We start from the raw sequence: 23,233 nt of genomic DNA on the forward strand, positions 1-23,233 counted from the left end.
CCATCCTAAAGGAAATCAGTCCTGACTATTCATTGGTAGGACTGATGCTGAAGCTGAAACTCCAATACTTTGGCCACTTGATGTGAAGAACTGACTCATTTGAAAAGACCCCAATGCTGGGAAAGGTTGAAGGCGGGAGGAGAAGGGGATGACAGAGGATGAGATAGTTGGATGGCATCACCGACTCAATGGATTTGAGTTTGAGTAAACTGTGGGAGTTGGTGATGGACTGGAAGGCCTGGCATGCTTCAGTCCATGGGGTCGCAAAGAGTCAGACATGACAGAAAGACTGAACTGAACTGAACTGAACTGAACTGATTTCGGTGTTGACCATTTGGTGATGTCCATGTGTAGAGTCTTCTCTTGTGTTGTTGGAAGAGGGTGTTTGCTGTGACCAGTGCGTTCTCTTGGCAAAACTCTATGAGCCTTTGCCCTGCTTCATTCTGTACTCCAAGGCCAAATTTGCCTGTTGCTCCAGGTATCTCTTGACTTCCTACTTTTGCATTCCAGTCCCCTATGGTAGAAAGGACATCTTTTTTGGGTGTTAGTTCTAGAAGGTCTTGTAGGTCTTCATAGAACCGTTCAACTTCAGCTCCTTCAGTGTTACTGGTTGGAGCATAGACTTGGATTACCGTGATATTGCATGGTTTTCCTTGGAAACGAACAGAGATCATTCTGTCATTTTTGAGAGTGCATCCAAGTACTACATTTCAAAGTCTTTTGTTGACTATGATGACTACTCCATTTCTTCTAAGGGACTCTTGCCCACAGTAGTAGATACAATGGTCATCTGAGTTAAATTCACCCATTCCAGTCCATTTTAGTTCATTGATTCCTAGAATGTCGACATTCACTCTTGCCATGTCCTGTTTGACCACTTCCAATTTGCCTTGATTCGTGGACCTAACGTCCCAGGTTCCTGAGCGATATGGCTCTTTACAGCGTCGGAATTTCCTTCCATCACCAGGCACATCCACAGCTGAGTGTTGTTTTTGCTTTGGCTCCGACCCTTCACTCTTTCTGGAGTTGTTTCTCCACTGATCTCCAGTAGCATATGGGGCACCTACCGAGCTGGGGAGTTCATCTTTCAGTGTCCTATCTTTTCACCTTTTCATGCTGCTCATGGGCTTCTCAAGGCAAGAGCGCTGAAGTGCTTTGCCATTTGCTTCTCCAGTGGACCACGTTTGGTCGGAACTCTCCACCGTGACCGTCCATCTTGGGTGGCCCTGTACGGCATGGCTCCTAGTTTCACTGAGTCAGACAAGGCTGTGGTCCATGGGATCAGATTGGTTTTCTGTGATTGTGGTTTCCAGTCTGTCTGCCCTCTGATGGAGAAGGATAAGAGGCTTATGGAAGCTTCCTGATGGGAGAGACTGACAGAGGGAACCTGGGTCTTGTTCTGATGGCCTGGGCCGAGCTCAGTAAAGCTTTAATCCAATTTTCTGTTGATGGGCGGGGCTATGGTCCCTCCCTGTTGTTTAACCTGAGACCAAACCGTGGTGGAGGCGATGAGGATAACGGCGGCCTCCTTCAGAAGGTCCCATGATGCACCGCTGCCCTCAGCTGCCCCCAGCCCTGCAGCAGGCCCCTGCCGACCCACGCCTCCCCAGAGACCCCTGGGAACTCCCGGGAAAGTCTGGGCCAGTCTCCTGTGGGGTCAGGGCCCCTTTCTCCTGGGCCCTGGTGCCCACAAGGCTTTGCTGTGCCCTCCAAGAGTCTGTTTCCCCGGTCCTGTGTAAGCTCTGGAGGCTCTATGGTGGGTTAATGGCGACCTCCTCCAAGAGGGCTCATGCCATCCCAGGCCTGCTGCGCCCAGAGCCCCTGCCCCTGCAGCAGTCCACTGCTGACGCATACCTCCTCAGACACTCGACAGTGCCGGCTCTGTCTCTATGGAGTCTCTGGGCCCTGGTGCACACAAGAATTTTCCACAGTTTGCTGTGATCCTCGCATCTTTACCGTCCATCAAAGGCAGGCTCCTGCTCTGGCCCCCGACACTCATGTCCAGCTGCCTGCCTGACCTCTCCACCAGGCATCTAGTAAGTCAAACACAGTTCGACCCAACCGAGCTCCCACACGCCCCACCCCCCCCCCCTCAGCCACCCCATCCTCCTCCCACATGGAGGGGTCTGGTCCATCCATTCACCCACACTCCACGCCCGGCCCACCGCCGACCTGTCACCTTCACCTCTGACCCACTGCCCATCCCCCAGCTGGCCGCCGGCTTCTTCCTCAGCCCGTGTTGTGTGTCCATCCTCACCCAGTGGGGGTGTCTGAAGGACAAGGCAGGGCTTCTCCACCCCTGCCCGCCCCCCAGTGCCCCTCCCTCGGTGCGGAGGCCTGGTCCTGGATGACCCTGAGGCCCACTCCGCCTGGCCCGGCCGCCCTCCAGCCCCCTCCACCACCCACGACAGGTACTCCTGTGTCCCCGCAGCTCCGACCTCTGACCCTGCCGAACCCTGCACGGGCACCTCTACCCTCCCTCCCTCCTGTGCTGGTCTCTTAGCAGGATGCCAGCCCAACTTCCCAGCAGACGGGGGCTTCTGCTTTGCTTCTGTGGCACCAACACGTGGCCTCATTCTGGGTGATCTGTCCACTCTGCCCGCTGTCGCCAGGCTCACGCTGGGTGTGGCTCCCTGGGAGGCCCTGAGCCTGGCTCGCCTTAGGTGGGTCCTGGCCGCTGTGCAGCACAGCTCCGGGGCAGCTCTGGCTCCGAGGTCACCGTGGTCCTTCCCGCACCGGTGGACAGCACCCCCTGCTCTCTGTCACCGCTGACCCCCGGAGACCTGAGGACTCTGACGTCCACGTGGACCCTGCAGCCAATTTGCTCACTTCCTCTGAAGATGAGGCTGTGCAGCCGTCTGAGCTGCACTCACAGAGACACCTGCGGGATGTCCCGGGCCCCACATGTCCCCACAGGGCCAGCTGTGAAGCGCCAACCGCTGCCCAGGGCTCAGGTCTGAAGAGGACAGAGGTGTGGCCCACGAGCGCCCAGGACCAAGCCGGCCGCTGGCACCCCGCCTCTGGCCTCAGACCAAGCAGCCCTCTCCTGAAGGTTGGAGGCCAGGATGGGAGCCCAGGTGTCCCAGGGTGAGGTGGGCATGCTGGGGGCTGAGGTCAGGAGGGGGCTGCCAGCATCTTGTGTCCCTAGTTGCCTCCTTGCCCATCTCCAGGACCCCTCAGCCCTTCATCTGGGCAGAAGCCGCGCTCAGCCTGACCCCCGCGTGAGCGGGGACACCCCTCCCCCATCTGACTGGGGCAGAACCCAGAACCACTCCTCGTCCAGCCCCTGAAGCGACGGCCCTGCCAAGGCTGGACTCCAAGGAGGGCCACAGGAGGTGGGGTGATGAACCGCCCCAAGCAGTCCGGGCCCCAGAGCCTCTTCTGGCCGTATGCCCAGGAGCTGAGCACAGCCTGGAGGAGGCGGAGCTGCGGTGGGCCCTGCCCAGCCCCTTAGCGCCTGCTCACAACCTGGCGGGGGCCTGCGGTGGGGCAGGGGCCCTTATCTGGTTTCTGCTGCTGGGTCAGAGTTCTGGGGGTGGGGGCGGCGTGCGCTCCGTGGGGGGTGGGGATTAGTCTCTGCGGGGGCGTCCAGCCGGGCCGGAGAGGAAGAGGCGGCTCCCGACACCTGAGCCCCTCAGTGGGGGCAGAGGCGCTGATTAAGGTGCTGCCTGCAGCTGCGGGGTCAGCCGGTCACTGGGGCAGCGGCTCCCAGACCGCGAGGGCCAGGAACTTCCTGCTCCCAAGGGGAGCGTCTCATGGGGCGGCAGTGAGCTCTCTGCCCCCACCTCCTGGCCACGTCCGTCCACCCCCTACCCGCCCGCCCCTCAGGCCCAGGGGATCATGAGGGCATGGCTGCGGGAGACCCTCTGCCCCATCTGGTCTCTGACCGGCGGGGTCAGGATGCAAGGTTAGCTCCGCTACCCGCATGGCTACGGGGCTCCGCACGGGGCAGACGGGGCGGGAGTGGGAAAGCCGGCCCAGTGGGGGTGTGTAACTGTAAAGGGTGGTCCTGGCCCTCACGCAGGGTCCTCCTGACCCCCCTGGCCTTGAGAGGCGGCCCAGACTCAGACAACAAAAGCCGCCGACCTGGGCCCTGAGCCCCCCGACTGCTTCCTGAGCCCCCGGCCTGTCGGAGGCCCCAGGACCACTGTGCTGCCACCTGGTGGCGGCCACAGACACTGCACCACAGCCTGCCGCCAGCCCTGGCTCCTACCCCACCCGCCTCACTACGGTCCCCAGACCCAGCTCAGCCTGGGCCTGCTTCTTGCAACCAAGGCAGCCTGTGGTGGACGAAGTGGGCCTGATTCGGGTGCTGTCGGCTTTTCTGCTCTGGGGGCCGCTCCCATCACTGGGGTCTGGGGGACTCTGGACCCCCAGGGGCATTCCTGTGCTGGACCCTGTCCCCACCCCACTCTGCTGCCCCGTCTAGGCAGGGGGCCCCCTCCGTACACCCAGCGGCCCCTGCCCACCCTCCCAGCGCTGCTGTGGGGCCAGGCCCAGCATGAAGCCAGTGTGTCATTGGAGGGGTAGGGGCTCCCCTGGGGCTTCCAAGGAAGAGGGGGCTGGGTTTAGGAACATGGAGGTTCTCCAGGTGGGGGTCAGGGGTCGCAGTGGGGGGGGGGCGACAGGATTCCTGGGGCAGTGGTTTCCCTCGGGCCTGCACGCACACCACACACACACACACACACACACACACACACACACACACAGAGGCACCGCACACCGAGCCAGGCTCTGGCATGATGGCAGAGTCCAGAGGTCTGCGGGAGAAGAAGTCCCTCCTGTCTGAGGCCCAGCTGGGCGGACACAGGAGACTCCCGCCCTTGTCCCCTCGTTTACGCCCTCTGTCCATCCAAGCGCAGAGAGGACCGTCCCGGGCCACACCCTGGGCCCATGCCCGCCCCCTGCCCCTCTCCTGGCTATTACGGGCAAGCTTTAAAAAATCACACGGAGTCCAGGAATTGCAAAATGCTCCAAGTGTATTCACAAACCCGCTGGCCCTTTCCTGAGGCCCAGGGCCAGGAAAGGGGGGGGGTGAGGCTCGCCTCCCAGCAGCCAGCCGAGCAGCCCCAGTCTCCACATTGAGGGACCCGCGTGATGCAGAGGCCTGGGGCCAGGAGGCTGGTCCCGCGGCCAGAGGAGCCTCCCCACCCCCCGCCCGCGGGGCTGGTCCTGAGCAGGCCCCTGGGGCCCCTGCACACCCGGGCAGCTGGACCCTGGGTGGGACGGAAGGGGTGGGGGCGCTTCCCTGGCCCGGGCTCAGGCTCCACCGGCCTGAGAGCCCGTTGGCAGCAAGTAGAAGCGTTCCTGCGGGCGTGTCGAGGAGCGCGGCCGCCAAGCCCAGGCCGGGGCTGTGGCCTCTACTGAAGGGGCCGGGCCCGCGGGGCCCTTCTCCCGCGGCGCCTGAGCCCGCTCTCCGGGCTTGGCTCCAGCGCCACCGCCGAGAGGCCGAGGCCGCCGGGGGAGTCGCACTGCAGGCCCGCGCAGCCGCACTCCTCCACCTCCGTGTAGGTGAGAGCGCGGCTGGAGCCGTCCTCGCAGCGCAGGGTCACGTTCCTCAGAGAGACGCGCTGCTCGCGGCAGCAGCTACACTGATGCGCCACCGCGTTCGCCTCCGGGGAGAACCTGTGGGCGGGGCCCGCTCAGCACCGCCCCGCGAGGCCCCGCCCCGCGAGGCCCCGCCCCGCGAGGCCCCGCCCCGCGAGGCCCCGCCCCGCGAGGCCCCGCCCCGCGAGGCCCCGCCCCGCGAGGCCCCGCCCCGCGAGGCCCCGCCCCGCGAGGCCCCGCCCCGCGAGGCCCCGCCCCGCGAGGCCCCGCCCCGCGAGGCCCCGCCCCGCGAGGCCCCGCCCCGCCTCGTGAGGCCCCGCCTTCGGGCAGCCCCGCCTCCGCCGGGAGGAGCCCGCCGGGCTCCTGAACCACCGGTACTGGGACCCAAGCGGGGTTCTTAGTAAACAGAAGAGGGTGATTCCAAACAGGCTGAGAGCCACCGTCCCTGGACCCCAGCCCAGCCCCCTGCTGGCCCCTGGTCCCTCCAGTCCCTTCCTGGGGGACTTCCCGCGGCCCCCCGCGGGCGGGCCCCGTTGCACCTTCCCGAGCACTGCCCCGCAGGAGCCTTCTGTGCGCGGCGGGGGGTGGCGGCGGGGCTCATGCCCACGGGGGTGGTGTCCCCGCTGGGTGGGGGGTCGGGGCTCACGCCCAGGGAAGTGGTGGCCCCGCGGGGTGGGGCGGGGGAGGGCTCACGTACATGGAGGTGGTGTCCCCGCAGTTGCCCCGGCAGTAGGCGAGGAGCACGGGCCGGGGGGAGCTGCAACCCTGCAGCCGGAGGACCTGGAGCTGGTGGTGCACCGTGCAGGCCGACCCTGGGGAGGGTCAGGGGGTGTGCAGAGGTCAGCCCTGGCCCGGGGCAGGCGGGAATTCATGTCCCTTCCCCGGCAGAGCAGCCCACTCACGGTTGGGTAGGGGGCAGAAGAGGCAGCAGCCGTCCTCACTTGGCAGAGCCTTGTCCTGCGTGGACCACGGTGCCATTAGTGGGGAGCGGGTACCAGGAGGGTGCAGCCATGCCCCCCACCTGCTGATCGTGGCCACCCACTCCTGTCCAGGGACTGATTCTCCGTGGCTACTGTGGGTCCCCCAGGAAGGGCGGGCGGGCTGCTGGGACTCACCGCAGAACAGTTAAGCGGGGGACACGCCTTCTTCGTGGTCACCACCACGAGCCCATCCTGGTGCTGCTCACACTCATGTGAGATGCAGTGGTCTCCGGGGTCTGACCAGGACTCGCCCGGCTGCAGGGAGTCCCAGCCGGCAGGTAAGCGGCCCTCCCCAGGGCCCCCTCCAGCTGGGGCGGGCGCTGTATCTGTCCTTCAGCCCCCAGCCCACAGACTTCCAGAGCTCCCGCGGCTCTGCCCAGAGGCCGCCTAGCTCTGACGGCTCCCCAGGGTCGCCAATGCGCCAGGATGCTACCCACCCTGCACCCCCACCGTCGCTGCGCACTCTGCCCTCTGTACAGGGCTGGGGTTCGCCCCGCCCAGAACACACCCCAAGGCCTTGCGGCCACTACTCACGTAGAAGAGGTGGACAGAGCTGTTGCTGGTGTTGATGACGCAGGCCACCTGCACGCACTCACCGCAGCACTGCCCGGCCCGAGCCTGGTACTTGAAGCCCTGCGGGAGGCGGGACGTGGCCTGAGCCCCTCTGGACGCTGCGGAGGCGGGTGTGGAGGCCGGGGGCAGGGGCACTCACCAGGGGGCAGGAGGTGCCGCAGATCTGGGTCTCACAGTTGATCGAAAAGGTGTCTGACGAGGCTCCGCCCGGCAGCTCACACCAACATTTTTCACACAGGCTGGAGGAGACCACGGCGCCGGGCTGCAGGAGTCAGGGGCAGCGTCAGCGGGACAGGCCTGGCCCTGCCAGGCAGACTCCTCCCCCGGGGATCCCTCGGGAGTGCCCCCTGCCGGTCTTGGGGACAGAGTCCAAAGGCTGCGTCACATGCCCTGGAGGGCCTGGCCAGGGGAAAGCTTGTCTGGGGAACTTGTCAAGTTCAGGACAAGAGCTTTGTGGTCCCAGGAGAGCCCACTGCTGCTCCGAAGCGCCCCTTCCCCAGGCCCCGCAGGGGTGCAGCCTCAGCCATGCAGAAGCTTGCGGGACGGGGACTCTGGTCCCTGCGTCCCAGGATGGGCCTGACCTTCGCCGGTTCCTACCTGGTACAGGGTGCCATTGATGCTGCAGACGGTCCAGCCTGCTCGGGGGAGAAAGCAAAGCTGCAGACCTGCCTTCAGCCCCGAGAGCGGCTGCCACGCGCCTCGGCACAGCAGCGGGCCCCAGGTGGCAGCCCCGCTCCCCCCGCCTGGCCACCGCTGAGCCAGGGCACTCACTGCAGCTGTAGGCCGGGCAGCAGGCCGCCTCTCTGTAGGTCTGGACGGCGTGCGAGCCTTTCGGGCAGGCCTCGGGCTCGGGGCAGTGTCTGATGTCACACGCTACAGTGGACAGAGGGGGCGTCAGGGATCTGCCTCCCAACCCACCCTGAGCGCCACCCCTATGGGGGCTCTCCAGGAATCCTGAACGGGGGAGGACTCTGGCAGGGGGTAGGCTCTTGGAGGGGTGCCCGCTGCGCAAGGGACGAGGCTCCTGTTCAGCTCTGCCCTCACGGTAGCCACACTTTGGAGCCCCCACCCCCACCCCGCCCAGGGCTCACCGCAGCGGTACTGGGGACAGCACTGGCCAGTCTGCATGGCCTCAGGCACAGGCACTTGGCCGGACGCGGGGCAGGCGGGGGCCGGGGGGCAGGTCCGGGGCCGGCAGCTCATGGTCTGCGTGCCGCCCTCACAGGTGCACTCCTGGCAGTCCACGCTGACCGTGTGGCCGGGCTGTCGGGGGAGGGACAAGGGAGCCCATGGCCACGGCTGGAGGGGCAGAAACCCCCGGCTCGGGGCCTGCAGGGGGTCTCCAGAGGTGCGGGTGCGGCTGAGGCCCACGAGGGCCTGGAGGCAGGAGGCGGTCCTGCACGCTGTGGCTCGGGAGGGGTCCCTGGGAAGACGGGGCGCGCCGGCCCCAGGGCTGCACGTGGGGGTCCTGAGCCTTGCCAGGGAACTCCGGCCCCACTCCTGCCCGTCCTGTGAGTCTCCAGGGCTGAGAGAAGCCCCCAGCCCCCGAGGGCCCCACACTCACCTCCACAGGCTCCCCGCTGGGTCCCAGGCAAGCTGGAGGAAGAGAGACGAGATCACTGCTGGGCCACCTTGGCCCCTAGCCCATCACAGCCAGACCCAGTCTGGGGCCAGGGGACCCCAGGTCAAGGTGGAAAGCCCTGGGGTCCGGCTGAAAAGCCAGGGGCAGTGCCTGGAAGCCTGGAGCCCAGCCTGGGGACCCCAGCCCGGGAACCTACCATTGCAGTCAGTGGGCACGCAGACCTCCTTGCTCGAGCTGTACAGCATTGTGCCCTGTGGGCAGAAGCAGCCTTCCGTGATGGGACTGGGTTCTAGGAGGGCCCTGAGGGGGGCGGGAGCAGAGGGTGAGCGGGCCGCGCCCTCCAGGGCGGGGACACGGGCTGGGCCAGGGAGGGGGCCCCCAAGGCAGAAGGCAGGTGCTTACAGGGGGCTGGCGCTGCTGTTCATGTAGCAGTAGGAGGGGCTGGGCGGGCCGCACGGCCGGTACTCCATGCCAGCAGGGCAGGTGAAGGCTGTGTGGAGGGCAAGGATGCGCCTGGGGCCACAGGGCACCAGCCATGGGCCCTGGCCTGGGCCTCGGGCCAGGCTCTGCTGGTGGAGCCCTGACCCCTGCACCCCAGGCCCAGGCGCACTCACCTGGATGCCCCCTCTTGTCTCTCAGGAAACAAATGCCCTCCATCCTGGGCCCAGCCCTCCTCCTCCTCCCAGAAGCCCACCCTGACCACCCAAGCCCACCCACTGGTTGCACCCTGCGCCCATTCCCTTGAATGCCACTGCCCAGAGGGAGGGGGGTGGCGGACACGCACGGCACGTGTAGTTGGTCTGGCCCCGCCAGTCGATGCAGACGCCGAGGGACGCGCAGAGGGCGGCATAGAGCTCCAGGGCAGAGCACACCACGTCCGTGCCGGGCATGTGGCACCGGTCGAAGGTGCAGCCTTGGTAATACGGCCAGGGCGGGATCAGCACATGGCACAGCTCGAACGGCCTGTGGCACAAACACGGGGGCTGTGGGCAGCACCAGGGAGGGGCTGCCCGGCTGCAGGCTTTCCCCGAAAGGGCCCCGAGGGAGGGATGTCACTGGGCCGACCTGCATGCCTGGAGACCCCAGCCTGTGAGGCCATCTGTATGCGGCAGAGTGGGAGTCTGGCTGAACAGTTTTTCTTTCTGCAAATTCTCCGCTGAGTTCCCCGGGAGCCTGCCCACTCAGCGCCCTGCTGGCTGAGGACTTGCACCTGGACCCCCCATGAGCTGCTGCAGAGCCTGAGGCCGCCCTGCAGCCAGCCTCCACGGGGCTCTGCGCATGGCGTCCCGGCAGATGTGACTCCCTCTCCCTCGCAGCCCCTTGCAGCCAACCTCTTCCCACCAGCCCGGCAGCGTGGGGTCAACAGGACTACTCGCACCCCTGCCTTTGCCCCAGCCCTGCCCCAGAATCTCACTTGCTCAGAATGAGCTGGCAGATTGGCGAAGGTGGACACGGGGTAGGCGAGGTCCTGGGCTCCACTGGGGTGGGCGTCGGGGGAGGCCCGTTGCAGGGCGGCTGGCCAGGGTATGCCACCTTCCAGTGGCTGGACATGTTGGAGCAGGAGGCCACCACCTCACCCCCGGGCAGGCGGCACTCGTCCTTCTGGTCGTTGGTGCAGGTGCCTGCAGCATGGGGGCGGCAGTCAGGGGGCCTCCTGCCTGCCGCCAGGGGCTCAGCGTCCCCGAGCCGAGGGTTGGGCCTGGCATCTCCAGGTGGCCCTTGATGGAGTGTGCGAACCTGCCCGTCCACCTCCGTGTGCTTCCTTTTCAAGCCTCCAAGAAGCCAGACCCTGGGGCCGTTCCCAGGGAGGACGACAGGGCTGGGCCTTGGGTGTGGGCTGTGTGGCCAGGCCCTAGGCCCTGTGGTCACACATTCTTGGTACAGCCAGAAAGCAGAATTGCCTGTAGGCTCAGCACCATGCAGTGGCCTCAGCCCAGGGCCAAGAGTGTGGCTCCGGGGGACACACCCAAGGCGAACCCTTCTCATGCCGGACACACTCAGCCACGCTGAATGACCACGGACAGAGCCCGGAGCCAGGAGGGTGGGGAGTGGGGGCCGGGCACTCACCGCACTGCCCTTCTGTGTTGTTGGCGAACTTGCTGAAGGGCACTTCCACGGAGAAGATGAGGCCGCTGAACATGACCCAGACACCGAGCTCGGGAATGCTCACGTACATCTTGATGCCGACTTGGGAGACAGCAATGCCACCTTTCTGGAAGCCGGGCCTTACCACCTCGCCATTAAAGATGATCTAGACAGTGACCCGTGAGGAACAGACCGAGAGGGCAAGGGGGCGGAGGTGAGCAGCCAGCGCCTGGCGCCCTCAGCCCGCCCGGCGCTTGCGGGCCCGCCCTGCCGCGCACCCACCTCATTAGTCATCACCCCGTGGACGGGCCTGCGGACCAGCACGACGCGGTTCTCCCGGTACTCAACAATGATGGACTGCGGGCAGGACAGCCCATCCTCCGAGTTGCAGAAATAGTTCTCGACCAGCACGCGGAAGTGGCCGTACACCGGCACGATCTGCTGCACCAGCACGTACGTGCAGTTGTCCAGAAACGTGTAGTAGGTGCCGTCGAATGTGATGTAGTGTGGGTCCCCCCAGCCGCTGCACACGCCTGCACGGAGGAGCGAGCGCCTTACGGGCCGCGCCGCCGCCCCCGCCCCAGGGACACGTGGCCCCGCACCAAGGGGAGCAGTGACCGCCTTGCCGTCGGGGCCCATGCACCGGCACCACACAGAACTCTGTCCAGCAGGCGCCAGAGGTGGGCCAGACTCCCTCCGCCTCCTCGCCCCTGCGGCCCAGGGACTCCAGGCCCGGGCAGGGCTCCGCGCAGCACCCCAGTGGAGGCTGAGCACCACCACTGGTGCCTTGCTCTTGGGGAGTCCTCCCTGGGCCCAGCCCAATTCCGTTCTGCCTTCTCTCCCCTGCCCGCCCCGCCCCGCCCCGCCCCGCACACTCACACTGGCACTGGTGGTGTGGGCAGCAGCCGTCACGGTCAGCCACCTGCACGGCGGGGTAGCCGTTGGCACAGGTGGGCTTCTGCACCCTCGGACAGCTGCGCGGGCTCACTGTGATGACCCCGTTGCCCTGGCAGGTGGCCTCAGAGCAGTTGGGCATGGGCCAGGTCTCACCTTTCTGTGGAGGCAGAGAAAGCTACAGGGCCTTGTCGCCCTGGCACCCACTCCGCGGGGCTCAGTGCTCGCCTGGGTCTCCCCAGAGGCAAGAGCCACTCTTCTGGGACTAGGGGCCAGCCTTGCCCCAGGCCTCTCCTCCCCCAGCCCCACCCAGAAGGCATGGGGCTGAGTAGGGGGAGCTCTAGCTGGTGAAGGCGGCCCCCTTTCCACCCTGTCCCCTGCCTCCAACTCTTTGGTCTCCAGTCCTTGGCTGTTCCACCCACCCCCCAAGAAACAACAGCCTGCTCCAGCCCCCTTTACAGGGAACGGAGTCTCGACCTTGGGCCCCATGCCCCCCACCCAGAAGGGCCGGAGACCAGATGGCCACTCGTCATGGCCAGCCTGCATCAGCCCAGGAGCCACTGACCTTCACCCACGCTTCATGCCACACTCTCTAGTTGGAAACCGCTGAGGGTCCCTTCCCAGACCCCCTGAGTCCCTGAGAAGGGCAGGAGAAGTGAGGTTACCGTTCTTGGGGGGACTGCATTTGGGCACCCTTGTGGCGGGACTGACACGGAGGTAGAAGGGGAGGACTCTGGTGAGGAGGTGGTCGGGGTGGGAGGTGGCATGCTGGTGGGACAGGTGGGGGCCGTTCCCTTGACCACGTGGCAGTCCAGGCTGCAAAAGGCATAATAGCAGTGGCCTGATAGGTCAGTCACTTGATAGATGTTGGATCCTGCAGGAAAAAGAAAGAGGCAGACACTGTAGGCCAGGAAGTGACTCCAGAGAAGAGCCGGCATGGCTGGGGCCCTCCCACCCAGGTCTAGACTGCATCTTCATGGAGAGCTTACTGCAGTCCTGGACACAGACCTAGCCTGTCACAGAGACAAGACACAACTGTGTCTCCTGCACACGGAGGCTTTGTGAACAGGGCGCCAGGGACCAGAGGTGGCACACAGCACGTGCCCAGGAAGACTGCATACCTGCGGAGTGCAACTGTCCAGACACACTGCAGGAGCAAGGTGTGGTCCCGGATACAGGAACAGAGGTGGAGCTGGTTGTAGGAGCTGAGGTTGTGCTGCCTGTCTGCACAGAGGTTGTACTGGTTGTTGGAGCCGAGGTTGCGCTGCTTGTGTGCACAGAGGTTGCGCTGGTTGTCGGAGCCGAGGTTGTGCTGCTTGTGTGCACAGAGGTTGTACTGGTTGTTGGAGCCGAGGTTGTGCTACCTGTGTGCACAGGGGTTGCGCTGGTTGTAGGAGCTGAGATTGTGCTGCTTGTCTGCACAGGGGTTGTGCTGGTTGTTGGAGCCGAGGTTGTGCTGCCTGTGTGCACAGAGGTTGTACTGGTTGTTGGAGCCGAGGTTGTGCTACCTGTGTGCACAGAGGTTGCGCTGGTTGTAGGAGCTGAGATTGTGCTGCTTGTCTGCACAGGGGTTGCGCTGGGTGTTGGAGCCGAGGTTGTGCTGCCTGTGTGCGCAGAGGTTGCGCTGGTTGTTGGAGCCGAGGTTGTGCTGCCTGTGTGCACAGAGGTTGTACTGGTTGTTGGAGCCGAGGTTGTGCTACCTGTGTGCACAGAGGTTGCGCTGGTTGTAGGAGCTGAGATTGTGCTGCTTGTCTGCACAGGGGTTGCGCTGGGTGTTGGAGCCGAGGTTGTGCTGCCTGTGTGCACAGAGGTTGCGCTGGTTGTAGGAGCTGAGATTGTGCTGCTTGTCTGCACAGGGGTTGCGCTGGTTGTTGGAGCCGAGGTTGTGCTGCCTGTGTGCACAGAGGTTGTGCTGGTTGTAGGAGCCGAGGTTGTCCTGCTTCTCTGCACAGGGGTTGCGCTGGGTGTTGGAGCCGAGGTTGTGCTGCTTGTGTGCACAGAGGTTGAGCTCGTTGTAGGAGCCGAGGTTGTGCTGCTTGTCTGCACAGGGGTTGCGCTGGTTGTTGGAGCTGAGATTGTGCTGCTTGTGTGCACAGAGGTTGCGCTGGGTGTTGGAGCCGAGGTTGTGCTGCTTGTGTGCACAGAGGTTGAGCTCGTTGTAGGAGCTGAGATTGTGCTGCTTGTCTGCACAGAGGTTGTACTGGTTGTAGGAGCCGAGGTTGTGATGCTTGTGTGCACAGAGATTGAGCTCATTGTAGGAGCCGAGGTTGTGCTGCCTGTGTGCACAGAGGTTGAGCTTGTTGTAGGAGCCGAGGTTGTGCTGCCTGTGTGCACAGAGGTTGAGCTCGTTGAAGGAGCCGAGGTTGTGCTGCCTGTGTGCACAGAGATTGAGCTCATTGTAGGAGCCGAGGTTGTGCTGCCTGTGTGCACAGAGGTTGAGCTCGTTGAAGGAGCCGAGGTTGTGCTGCCTGTGTGCACAGAGATTGAGCTCATTGTAGGAGCCGAGGTTGTGCTGCCTGTGTGCACAGAGATTGAGCTCATTGTAGGAGCCGAGGTTGTGCTGCTTGTCTGCACAGAGGTTGTACTGGTTGTTGGAGCCGAGGTTGTGCTACCTGTGTGCACAGAGGTTGCGCTGGTTGTAGGAGCTGAGATTGTGCTGCTTGTCTGCACAGGGGTTGTGCTGGGTGTTGGAGCCGAGGTTGTGCTGCCTGTGTGCACAGAGGTTGAGCTCGTTGTAGGAGCCGAGGTTGTGCTGCTTGTCTGCACAGAGGTTGTACTGGTTGTTGGAGCCGAGGTTGTGCTGCTTGTGTGCACAGAGGTTGAGCTTGTTGTAGGAGCCGAGGTTGTGCTGCTTGTCTGCACAGGGGTTGCGCTGGTTGTAGGAGCCGAGGTTGCGCTGCTTGTGTGCGCAGAGGTTGTACTGGTTGTTGGAGCCGAGGTTGTGCTGCTTGTGTGCACAGAGGTTGTACTGGTTGTAGGAGCCGAGGTTGTGCTGCTTGTGTGCACAGAGGTTGTACTGGTTGTAGGAGCCGAGGTTGTGCTGCTTGTGTGCACAGAGGTTGAGCTCGTTGTAGGAGCCGAGGTTGTGCTGCCTGTGTGCACAGAGGTTGAGCTCGTTGTAGGAGCCGAGGTTGTGCTGCTTGTCTGCACAGAGGTTGTACTGGTTGTTGGAGCCGAGGTTGCGCTGCTTGTGTGCACAGAGGTTGAGCTCCTTGTAGGAGCCGAGGTTGTGCTGCTTGTCTGCACAGGGGTTGAGCTCCTTGTAGGAGCCGAGGTTGCGCTGCTTGTGTGCGCAGAGGTTGTACTGGTTGTTGGAGCCGAAGTTGTGCTGCTTGTGTGCACAGAGGTTGAGCTCATTGTAGGAGCCGAGGTTGTGCTGCTTGTGTGCACAGAGGTTGAGCTCGTTGTAGGAGCTGAGATCGTGCTGCCTGTGTGCACAGAGGTTGCACTGGATGTGGCTTCATGGAAGGTGGTCCCTGTGTGCCCAGTGACACGCACACTGGAGGTGCTGGTTACTGTGACAGCGGCGGGAGAGCAGTGTTCCTGGGGCTCGCAGCACAGCACTCTGATCTGGTAGTTGAGGCACAGCCTGGTCTTGCCCTTCTGGTCCTGGTTCCGACACAGCAGGCCTACATCCTGGTGGCACTGTACCAGCTGGCCCAGCTCGTGGATGCTGACCCCGGGGTGGTTCTCGGCTCGGCACTCCACTTTGCTGATGGATTCAGATCGGTGGCAGATGGGGTCTCCATTCCTCATGATGTTGCTGAAGGTTTCATTGTCTCCCCCGCGGGGCCCGGGCATTGGGAAGTCCACGTCGAACCACTTGGTCCACCTGCACTTTGGCTTGCAGGGGGTGGTCCCTGGAGAGGACTGCTCGTGTGTGCTGGGCGTGGCCCGTCTTGTTGGGGTCATGTGAGGTGAGCTGGCAGTGCTGAGCTTTGTGGAAGTGGAGAGGGCCCCAGTGGCCCAGGCAGAGCTGGCTCCAGCTGTGGCTGTCCGTGTGGCGGCAGGCGTGGCAGGGGAAGCGGTGTTTGTCCTGCAAGTGTCCACCAGCTCGCAGCAGAGGAAGCGGACGTTGTAGTTGTAGCAGATGGGAGGCAGCTGGTCCTTGTTCCAGCAAATCAGGCCCACGGACTTGTTGCAGACCACATCCTGGCCCAGCTCCTGCAGCGGGGTGTCAGGGAAGCGCTCTGCCCGGCACTGCACACTCCTGGGCTCTGCACAGAATTTATAACCTTCGGCTCTGAGATTCGAAATAGTGTCAAAATCTCCACTGTTTCTCCCTGGCCCAGGGTAGCTGCCGTCCATCCACTCAGTCCAGTTGCATAAAACTTGTAAACAGGTGACCGTGGTGGGCTCAGGTGAGGACCACTCTGAGGGCCTTGGAGCTGTGGACAACACAGAAGTTGTGTTTGAAATTGTTGTTGAAACTGGCACTGGGCTGGGAGTCAAGAGGGTTGTTTTCCCAGGAGTCAAGTTACCTGTGACAGGGGTTGAGGTGCCTGGGACAGGGGTTGAGGGTCCTGGGACGGGTGTAGAGGGTCCTGGGACGGGTGTAGAGGGTCCAGGGACGGGTGTTGAGGTGCCTGGGATGGGTGTAGAGGGTCCTGGGACGGGTGTTGAGGGTCCTGGGACGGATGTAGAGGGTCCTGGGACGGGTGTTGAGGTTCCTGGGACGGGTGTAGAGGGTCCTGGGACGGGTGTTGAGGTTCCTGGGACGGGTGTAGAGGGTCCAGGGACGGGTGTAGAGGGTCCTTGGACGGGTGTTGAGGTTCCTGGGACGGGTGTTGAGGTTCCTGGGACGGGTGTAGAGGGTCCTGGGACGGGTGTTGAGGTTCTTGGGACGGGTGTAGAGGGTCCAGGGACGGGTGTAGAGGTTCCTTGGACGGGTGTTGAGGTTCCTTGGACGGGTGTTGAGGTTCCTTGGACGGGTGTTGAGGTGCCTGGGACGGGTGTTGAGGTTCCTGGGACGGGTGTTGAGGTGCCTGGGACGTGTGTAGAGGGTCCTGGGACGGGTGTTGAGGTGCCTGGGACGGGTGTAGAGGGTCCTGGGACGGGTGTTGAGGTTCCTGGGACGGGTGTAGAGGGTCCAGGGACGGGTGTAGAGGGTCCTGGGACGGGTGTTGAGGTTCCTTGGACAGGTGTTGAGGTGCCTGGGACGGGTGTAGAGGGTCCTGGGACGGGTGTTGAGGTGCCTGGGACGGGTGTAGAGGGTCCTGGGACGGGTGTTGAGGGTCCTGGGACGGGTGTTGAGGGTCCTGGGACGGGTGTTGAGGTGCCTGGGACGGGTGTTGAGGTTCCTGGGACGGGTGTTGAGGTGCCTGGGACGGATGTAGTGGTTCCTGGGATGGATGTAGAGGGTCCTGGGATGGGTGTTGAGGTGCCTGGGATGGGTGTAGAGGGTCCTGGGACGGGTGTAGAGGGTCCTGGGACAGGTGTTGTGGTGCCTGGGACAGGTGTAGAGGGTCCTGGGATGGGTGTAGAGGGTCCTGGGACAGGTGTAAAAGGTCCTGGGACAGGTGTAGAGGGTCCTGGGACAGGTGTTGAGGTTCCTTGGACGGGTGTTGAGGTGCCTGGGACGGGTGTAGAGGGTCCTGGGACGGGTGTTGAGGTGCCTGGGACGGGTGTAGAGGGTCCTGGGATGGGTGTTGAGGTGCCTGGGACGGGTGTAGAGGGTCCTGGGACGGGTGTTGAGGGTCCTGGGACGGGTGTTGAGGTTCCTGGGACGGGTGTTGAGGTTCCTGGGACAGGTGTTGAGGTGCCTGGGACGGGTGTAGTGGTTCCTGGGATGGATGTAGAGGGTCCTGGGATGGGTGTTGAGGTGCCTGGGATGGGTGTAGAGGGTCCTGGGACGGGTGTAGAGGGTCCTGGGACAGGTGTTGTGGTGCCTGGGACAGGTGTAGAGGGTCCTGGGACGGGTGTAGAGGGTCCTGGGACAGGTGTAAAAGGTCCTGGGACAGGTGTAGAGGGTCCTGGGACAGGTGTTGAGGTGCCTGGGACGGGTGTAGTGGTTCCTGGGATGGATGTAGAGGGTCCTGGGACGGGTGTTGAGGTGCCTGGGACGGGTGTAGAGGGTCCTGGGACAGGTGTAGAGGGTCCTGGGACAGGTGTTGTGGTGCCTGGGACGGGTGTAGAGGGTCCTGGGACAGGTGTTGTGGTGCCTGGGACGGGTGTAGAGGTTCCTGGGACAGGTGTAGAGGGTCCTGTGACAGGTGTAGAGGGTCCTGGGCTGGAGGCCGGGGCCGTGCTTGGGGTGTGTGCTGTGCTCTCGGAAGGGCTGGGGCGCCTGCCGGGTGGAATCGTCGAGCTCACACCTGAGGGCGGGAGAGAGAGGACGAGCATCAGGGGCCGGGGCTCCCCACGGCCCTCGAGGACACCCCACCCCGCTGCTCTCTCAGCATCAGCTGCTGGGGCATTCCACCACATCTGTCTGCCCCGACGGGAGCTTGGGGGGCAGGGCGCCCACACCTGGCAGGTGTGGGGCTCACCGCTCCTGAGTCAAGAGGTGAGTCAAGCTTGTGTAAGGAAGCCTGCTTCCTGGAACCTAAGGCCAGAGTTCCAGGGGCTTGTCACCCTTTGGAGAAGCTCTAATAAGGCCCTGAGGTGCCCCTGGAAGAGTGAGAACTCAGAGCGGCCTCGAGGGCAGCAGGTCTGGGCAGGGGTGCTCGAGCTGGGCTTCCCGTGGTCCTCTTCCTGGGGACCGGCCTGGGACACCTTCGCTTACAGCGCCTGCCCCTCGCTGGGAGCCTCAGCCCTGAAAGCACGACAAGGGCATCGGTCCTGCCAGGGGGCCTCGAGGAGGCTGGCCCTTCCTGGTTGCAGGGTGACTGGACAAGGGTCACACGCTCTGCTGGGTCCCGGCTCTTTCCTGACTCAGGGTGGGGGTGGGGCGCAGCCCTGCGCGGTACCCACGTGTCTGCCTTACCGGGCAGGGATGTCGAGAAGGAGAAGGTGGTCTGGGGTGCGGGCGTGGCGGGGCTGCAGGTGTAAACCGTTCTCTCGATGGTGCCGTTGGCCCCACAGTGGGCCGAGATGCAGCCCCCCAAGCCATCCGTCGTGTGGTAGATGACGTCCCCAGAATGGAAGGGCCTCCCGTCGTAGGTGCAGACGCAGGCTGCGGGGAGCAGAGCGCCAGCGTTACGGGGCGGGGACACGGGCAGGAGCCCCAGGCCCCGGGCGCAAGGAGGGCGGTCTGCTGCTCACCGTTCGCGTCGTAGGCGCACTGCACGCCACCCTTGGTGCAGACGCTGGTGACACAAGAAAGGTGAGTCTGGGGGTGCCGGGCGTCCTCCGGCCTGTGCGGGGGGGCAGGCCGGAGCCACCCCGCTGGGTCCCTGCGGCCGGGCCTCAGCCCGGAGGCCACGCCCTCTCAGGGCGCCTTTCAGCCAATGAGCAGAGGAGGCGGTTCCAGCACAGCCTCTGGACCCAAGGACCTTCCGGAGGCCCCTTCCTCCCCAGGGCCTGTTCCTGGGGAGGGCGCCTCGGGTGGTGTCACGACCCAGGTTCCCTTCTGCCCCCTTTCTTCACCCCCAGGCCCCCCACCCTCATCCAGCAGTGAGGAGGCTCCCCGTGGACCCCCACAGGAGACCCAGAACGGGGCACCCCTGGCCCTGAAGGAAGGAGACCCTGCTAGGAGGTGGCCAGGCGAATCCCCCTCGTGCTCCAGGATCTCGCAGCTCCGGCCAGACTCACCAGGAGTAGCAGTTCCTGTCCGAGGGCACCGTGGAATTTGGCCAGAAAGACTGGCCTCCAACGTGGCAGGGGGGTTGTGGGGATGGGGTCGGGCATGAAGCCACGCATTGCATCTGGTCCTCGTCGAAGATGGGGGCCTCTGGTGGGCACTTGGGGTAGCAGCCTGTGAGCCAGAGGGACGTGAGTCCCAGCCAGGCCAGTCACCCATGGCCTTGCTCCCACCTCAGGCCCCAGCCCTGGACCTCACCCCCCAGGCAGCAGGGAGCTCGAGGCTATGGGCACAAAGGCACCTCGAGGGGCCAGGGGGAGTTCAGCCCGGTCAACGGTCCCAGGATCACCAGGACAGACCCCAGCCCCGACCCAGGGCCCCCAGCACAGCCGCCCCCCCGCCGCCCCGGACCAGCAGGGTGCCCACCTTCCAAGCCACGGGTGTCGGGCCAGCACTGGCCGCTGGGGTTCTGGCAGGTCTTCAGGCAGGGCGCCCCACAGGGCTGGTAGTGCCACTCACACTGGCCCTGGGGGTTGTAGTAGTCGCAGAACAGAGCTGTGGGCGAGGGGCAGCGAGGGGTCACTCAGGGCCAGGCGTCTGGTCGGGGGGCCCCAGGCGGAAGGCTGCCCCAGAAGGACAGCCCGGGGCCACCCCCACACCCTGATCCTTGCCCGAGTCCTGAGAGCTGCTCTAAAGCCACGGCTGTCCTCTGTGCCTCCTAGACGTGGCCTCGCAGGGTGTGGGCCTACAAGGCCCATGGGTGAGAGGGGGCAAGCAACTGGCTTCTTGGGGATGCCCGCCCCCGGCGCCCGGGCCCTGGGGCGGGGGAAGGGGGCCCTGCTCATTCCCTGCCTCCTCTCCCACTCTCAGCCCAACTCTCGTGAGCCCCTGCACCCCCATGCCACCTGGGAGGCAGGTCCCAGAATACTCACGGCAGGTGTCCGGGGTCCGCCAGGACACGCACACACCCGCATCGTGGCAGGCCTGGGCGTAGGCGGCCACGGCCGTGCAGAAGCACTCACAGTCGCCCCCCGAGTCGCAGGCGCAGGCGTCGCTCACGCAGGCCTCGTAGTACCTGGCTGGCTCCACCTGCGGGAGAGAAAGGCTTCAGACACCGGGGGGCTCCTGGGCACCCACGCGGCTTGATGTCCACCTGGGCCAGTTTCCCCTGGAGCACGGGGTCCTGCGCGGCCACCGCTGGCCTCAGAGGGTGGTGGGGAGCCCAGAGCTACTTCCATCCCTCCCTCCCCAGGTGCCCGGAGGAGCCCCGCGTACGTGGGCGTGGCAGGCGCTGAAGGTGGCGCTGTTGATGATGCTGCACTGCTTCTGGGCCCAGGACCTGCGGTACGGGTTGGCGGTGCAGGGGTCCCTGGGGGCCAGAGCGTCCGGGCACGACGGGGAGAATTTCCAGCTGTTGCCAAACTCCAGCACGTCGCCCACCACAGACTGGCTCCGCGTGGTGAAGTCGTTGAGGGCATTGTCGTCGAAGTTCCCGCACAGCCCGCAGACCCTCCCCTGCAGACAGATGGACACAGAGATGGCAGCAGCTCCGGGCGGGCGCAGGAGGGGCCCACTCACTCCCTCGGGCCCCCACCTTCCCCAGGACAGCCCCCAGAGCAGCCCCAGTGAGTGTGAGGGCGGCCCTGGGTGCAGCCCACTGGGCGCTGGCGTCTCCTGGAGCAGAGGGTACAGGCAACGCGGCGTAGCAGCTATGGGGTGCCCCCAAAGACAGGCTCAGGTCCTCATCCTGGAAGCCCCTACAGCCCAGCATGAGAGTGAGGTCCCTGCAGGACGAGGGCTCCCTGGTGTGAGGTGGCCGATCTGGTGGGTGCATCCTTATGGAACGAGGGTCCATGCAACGAAGACGGTGTGGGGACGTGGGGACCAGGGCCGGGGGTGAAGGGGCCCCTGGCCGGCTTGGCGTCCAGCCTTGGGGAGGAGGGGCCCCTGTCTGGGGTCCTCCTTCCTGCAGCTGCAGGACCCAGACGCGGCCGAGGGTTTGTGCCGTCACCCTGCCTCTCTGTCTCTCCATCTCTCGGTGCCTCTCTTCCTCCTGTGCCGCTTGCCTCTCTCTGCCTCCCCTGTGTCCTCTGCTTGCCTCTCTGTCTGTTTCAGGGTCTCTGTCTCTCCCCTGCCTGCACCTCCATCACCAGCCGCCCCTGGTCCAGGGGGAGGCCTCACCTTGAACTCGGGGCTGAGTCTGAGGAAGATGCTGGTACCCTTGTCCCACAGCAGCGTGAGGCCCAGCTCCGTGTCCACCACCAGGTAGATACCCATCTGGTGGATGGAGTAGGGCGGCCGCGGGCCCGTCTCGATCACCTCCAGTGTCCTGTCACTCAGCTTCAGCTCGTAGCTCTGCAAGGACGTGAGGGTGGCTGAGGACACTGGCCACCACCTGGGTGGGTCCACGGCTTGGCCACCCCTGCCCTGGCTTAGTTATGGGAGCACGGCCTTCTTGGGGGGCTCCTGCCTGGACCCCCTCCCCTGCTCACCCCCAGGAAGATCTTGATGGCCTTGGAGCAGGTGGTCCCTGTGGTGCCGCAGGGCACGTTCTCGGTGACGACGCGGAAGCTGTCCTGGGTGCTGCCGTTCCCACCGCAGTGGTCCTGTGGGCAGAGGAGCGGCCCGCTGGGGTGAGCATGCACCGGGGCAGCGAGCAGGCCTTGGGGGAGGGGGGAGCTCGGTGGCAGTGTACCTGGAGCAGCGTGTACTCGCAGTCCCCGCTGAAGCTGTAGCGCCTCCCGTCAAAGGTGAGGTAGTGGCCATCCCCATACACCGTGCAGGTGGCCAGGCAGGGCTGGTCGGTACACTGCCACGTCCCACTCTGACAGGTGCTGGGGGACAGTGCCAGTCAGCCCACACCTCCCTCCTCGAGGCCCCAGCTGCCCGCCCCCACGGCTGGCCGGGCTGTGCCTCGTCCCGCTGCTGGAGCCGCCCCCCCGCCAGCCCCGTACCAGGTGTTGCAGCCCACGTGGATGGTCTGGCCTGGCTGGTAGCTGGCCTCGTTGTGCACACAGGGGCAGGCGGACACGGGGACGCAGCCGCCATCGCCGCTGGCCACCAGCCCGTCGGGACACACACAGCCGGGCTCGCACTTGGTGCTGTACTGTGGGAGGACAGACCCCGCTTAATGGATGAGCTGGGCCTGCAGAGGGGCCCCAGGGACAGCGGGGGACACTCACGCAGTCCATGTCCAGGGCGTGGCAGCTCTTCTGACAGGCGGCCCCGCTGGCCCCGGGCGTGGCGTTGCGGCAGTCGAGGTAGAGCATGGGTGGGGCGCAGACTGGGGAGGGAGGGGGCGCTCAGGGAGCCTGCCGCCACCCAAGCTCGCTGCCTCGCGGAGGAGCTTCGTGCAGAGATTCCCCCTCGCCCGCCCACTCCCAGCTCACCTGGGTCTGGGCTGTGGCCTCCGATGCAGGTCAGTGTGCCCTGGGTGCAGGAGCTGCCGGGAGAGCATGGTCAGAGAGCCCCCAGCCTCCCCCGCCCCGCCCGCTCAGCAGGGGCTCCTACCAGACGGCGCCCTGCTCGTGCAGTGACTCCCCGTTGGGGATCGCGGAGCCCTGCAGGTAGCAGGGGCAGCTGGCGGCCGGCACACACGCGCCGGCGTCGTCCAGGAAGGTGCCGTTGGGGCAGGTGCAGCCATCCACGGGGACGAAGCTGATGCTGCAGGTGGCGTCCTCGTCGCTCCGGGCCCGGCAGGTGGGCGGGCACGTGCTGATGTTGTAGCGGTAGACGAGTGACTTGGGGCAGGTGGCCATGGGCTTTGCTGTGGGTGCAGGGAGGGTGGCACTCAGGCCAGAGCTGGCGGGCACCCACAGCCCCTATAGCCCCCGGGCAGGGTCCTGGGGCCGTGGGCTCGGTGCTCCTCAACCCCCGCGCCCGGCTCGGGGT

The 23,233-nt window shown here is 64.9% G+C and overlaps 1 protein-coding gene across 1 annotated transcript in view; it reads right to left on the reverse strand.

Annotated features, from left to right (window-relative positions):
* Positions 1–4,959: 4,959 nt before the first annotated feature.
* The window catches only part of MUC5AC (mucin 5AC, oligomeric mucus/gel-forming), a 28,726-nt gene continuing 10,452 nt past the window's right edge, over positions 4,960–23,233 (reverse strand). Inside the window, 40 exon segments of the mRNA XM_069565385.1 lie at positions 4,960–5,518; positions 6,177–6,359; positions 6,450–6,504; positions 6,663–6,782; positions 7,062–7,160; positions 7,240–7,362; positions 7,698–7,735; positions 7,872–7,973; positions 8,879–8,982; positions 9,085–9,172; positions 9,467–9,645; positions 10,097–10,304; positions 10,750–10,933; positions 11,050–11,300; positions 11,647–11,821; positions 12,327–12,535; positions 12,783–12,949; positions 13,527–13,937; positions 14,034–15,085; positions 15,160–16,049; positions 16,192–16,562; positions 16,647–16,856; positions 16,941–17,272; positions 17,274–17,360; positions 17,410–17,442; positions 17,444–17,975; positions 18,386–18,473; positions 18,587–18,775; positions 18,865–18,908; positions 19,354–19,516; positions 19,769–19,897; positions 20,275–20,431; positions 20,618–20,857; positions 21,524–21,697; positions 21,835–21,948; positions 22,038–22,176; positions 22,297–22,448; positions 22,525–22,625; positions 22,732–22,784; positions 22,853–23,108. Coding sequence (XP_069421486.1) covers positions 5,361–5,518; positions 6,177–6,359; positions 6,450–6,504; positions 6,663–6,782; positions 7,062–7,160; positions 7,240–7,362; positions 7,698–7,735; positions 7,872–7,973; positions 8,879–8,982; positions 9,085–9,172; positions 9,467–9,645; positions 10,097–10,304; positions 10,750–10,933; positions 11,050–11,300; positions 11,647–11,821; positions 12,327–12,535; positions 12,783–12,949; positions 13,527–13,937; positions 14,034–15,085; positions 15,160–16,049; positions 16,192–16,562; positions 16,647–16,856; positions 16,941–17,272; positions 17,274–17,360; positions 17,410–17,442; positions 17,444–17,975; positions 18,386–18,473; positions 18,587–18,775; positions 18,865–18,908; positions 19,354–19,516; positions 19,769–19,897; positions 20,275–20,431; positions 20,618–20,857; positions 21,524–21,697; positions 21,835–21,948; positions 22,038–22,176; positions 22,297–22,448; positions 22,525–22,625; positions 22,732–22,784; positions 22,853–23,108 — 8,360 coding nt within the window. The 3' untranslated portion in view covers positions 4,960–5,360.

Source organism: Ovis canadensis, chromosome 21, assembly GCF_042477335.2.
Source record: "Ovis canadensis isolate MfBH-ARS-UI-01 breed Bighorn chromosome 21, ARS-UI_OviCan_v2, whole genome shotgun sequence".
NCBI lineage: Eukaryota > Metazoa > Chordata > Mammalia > Artiodactyla > Bovidae > Ovis > Ovis canadensis.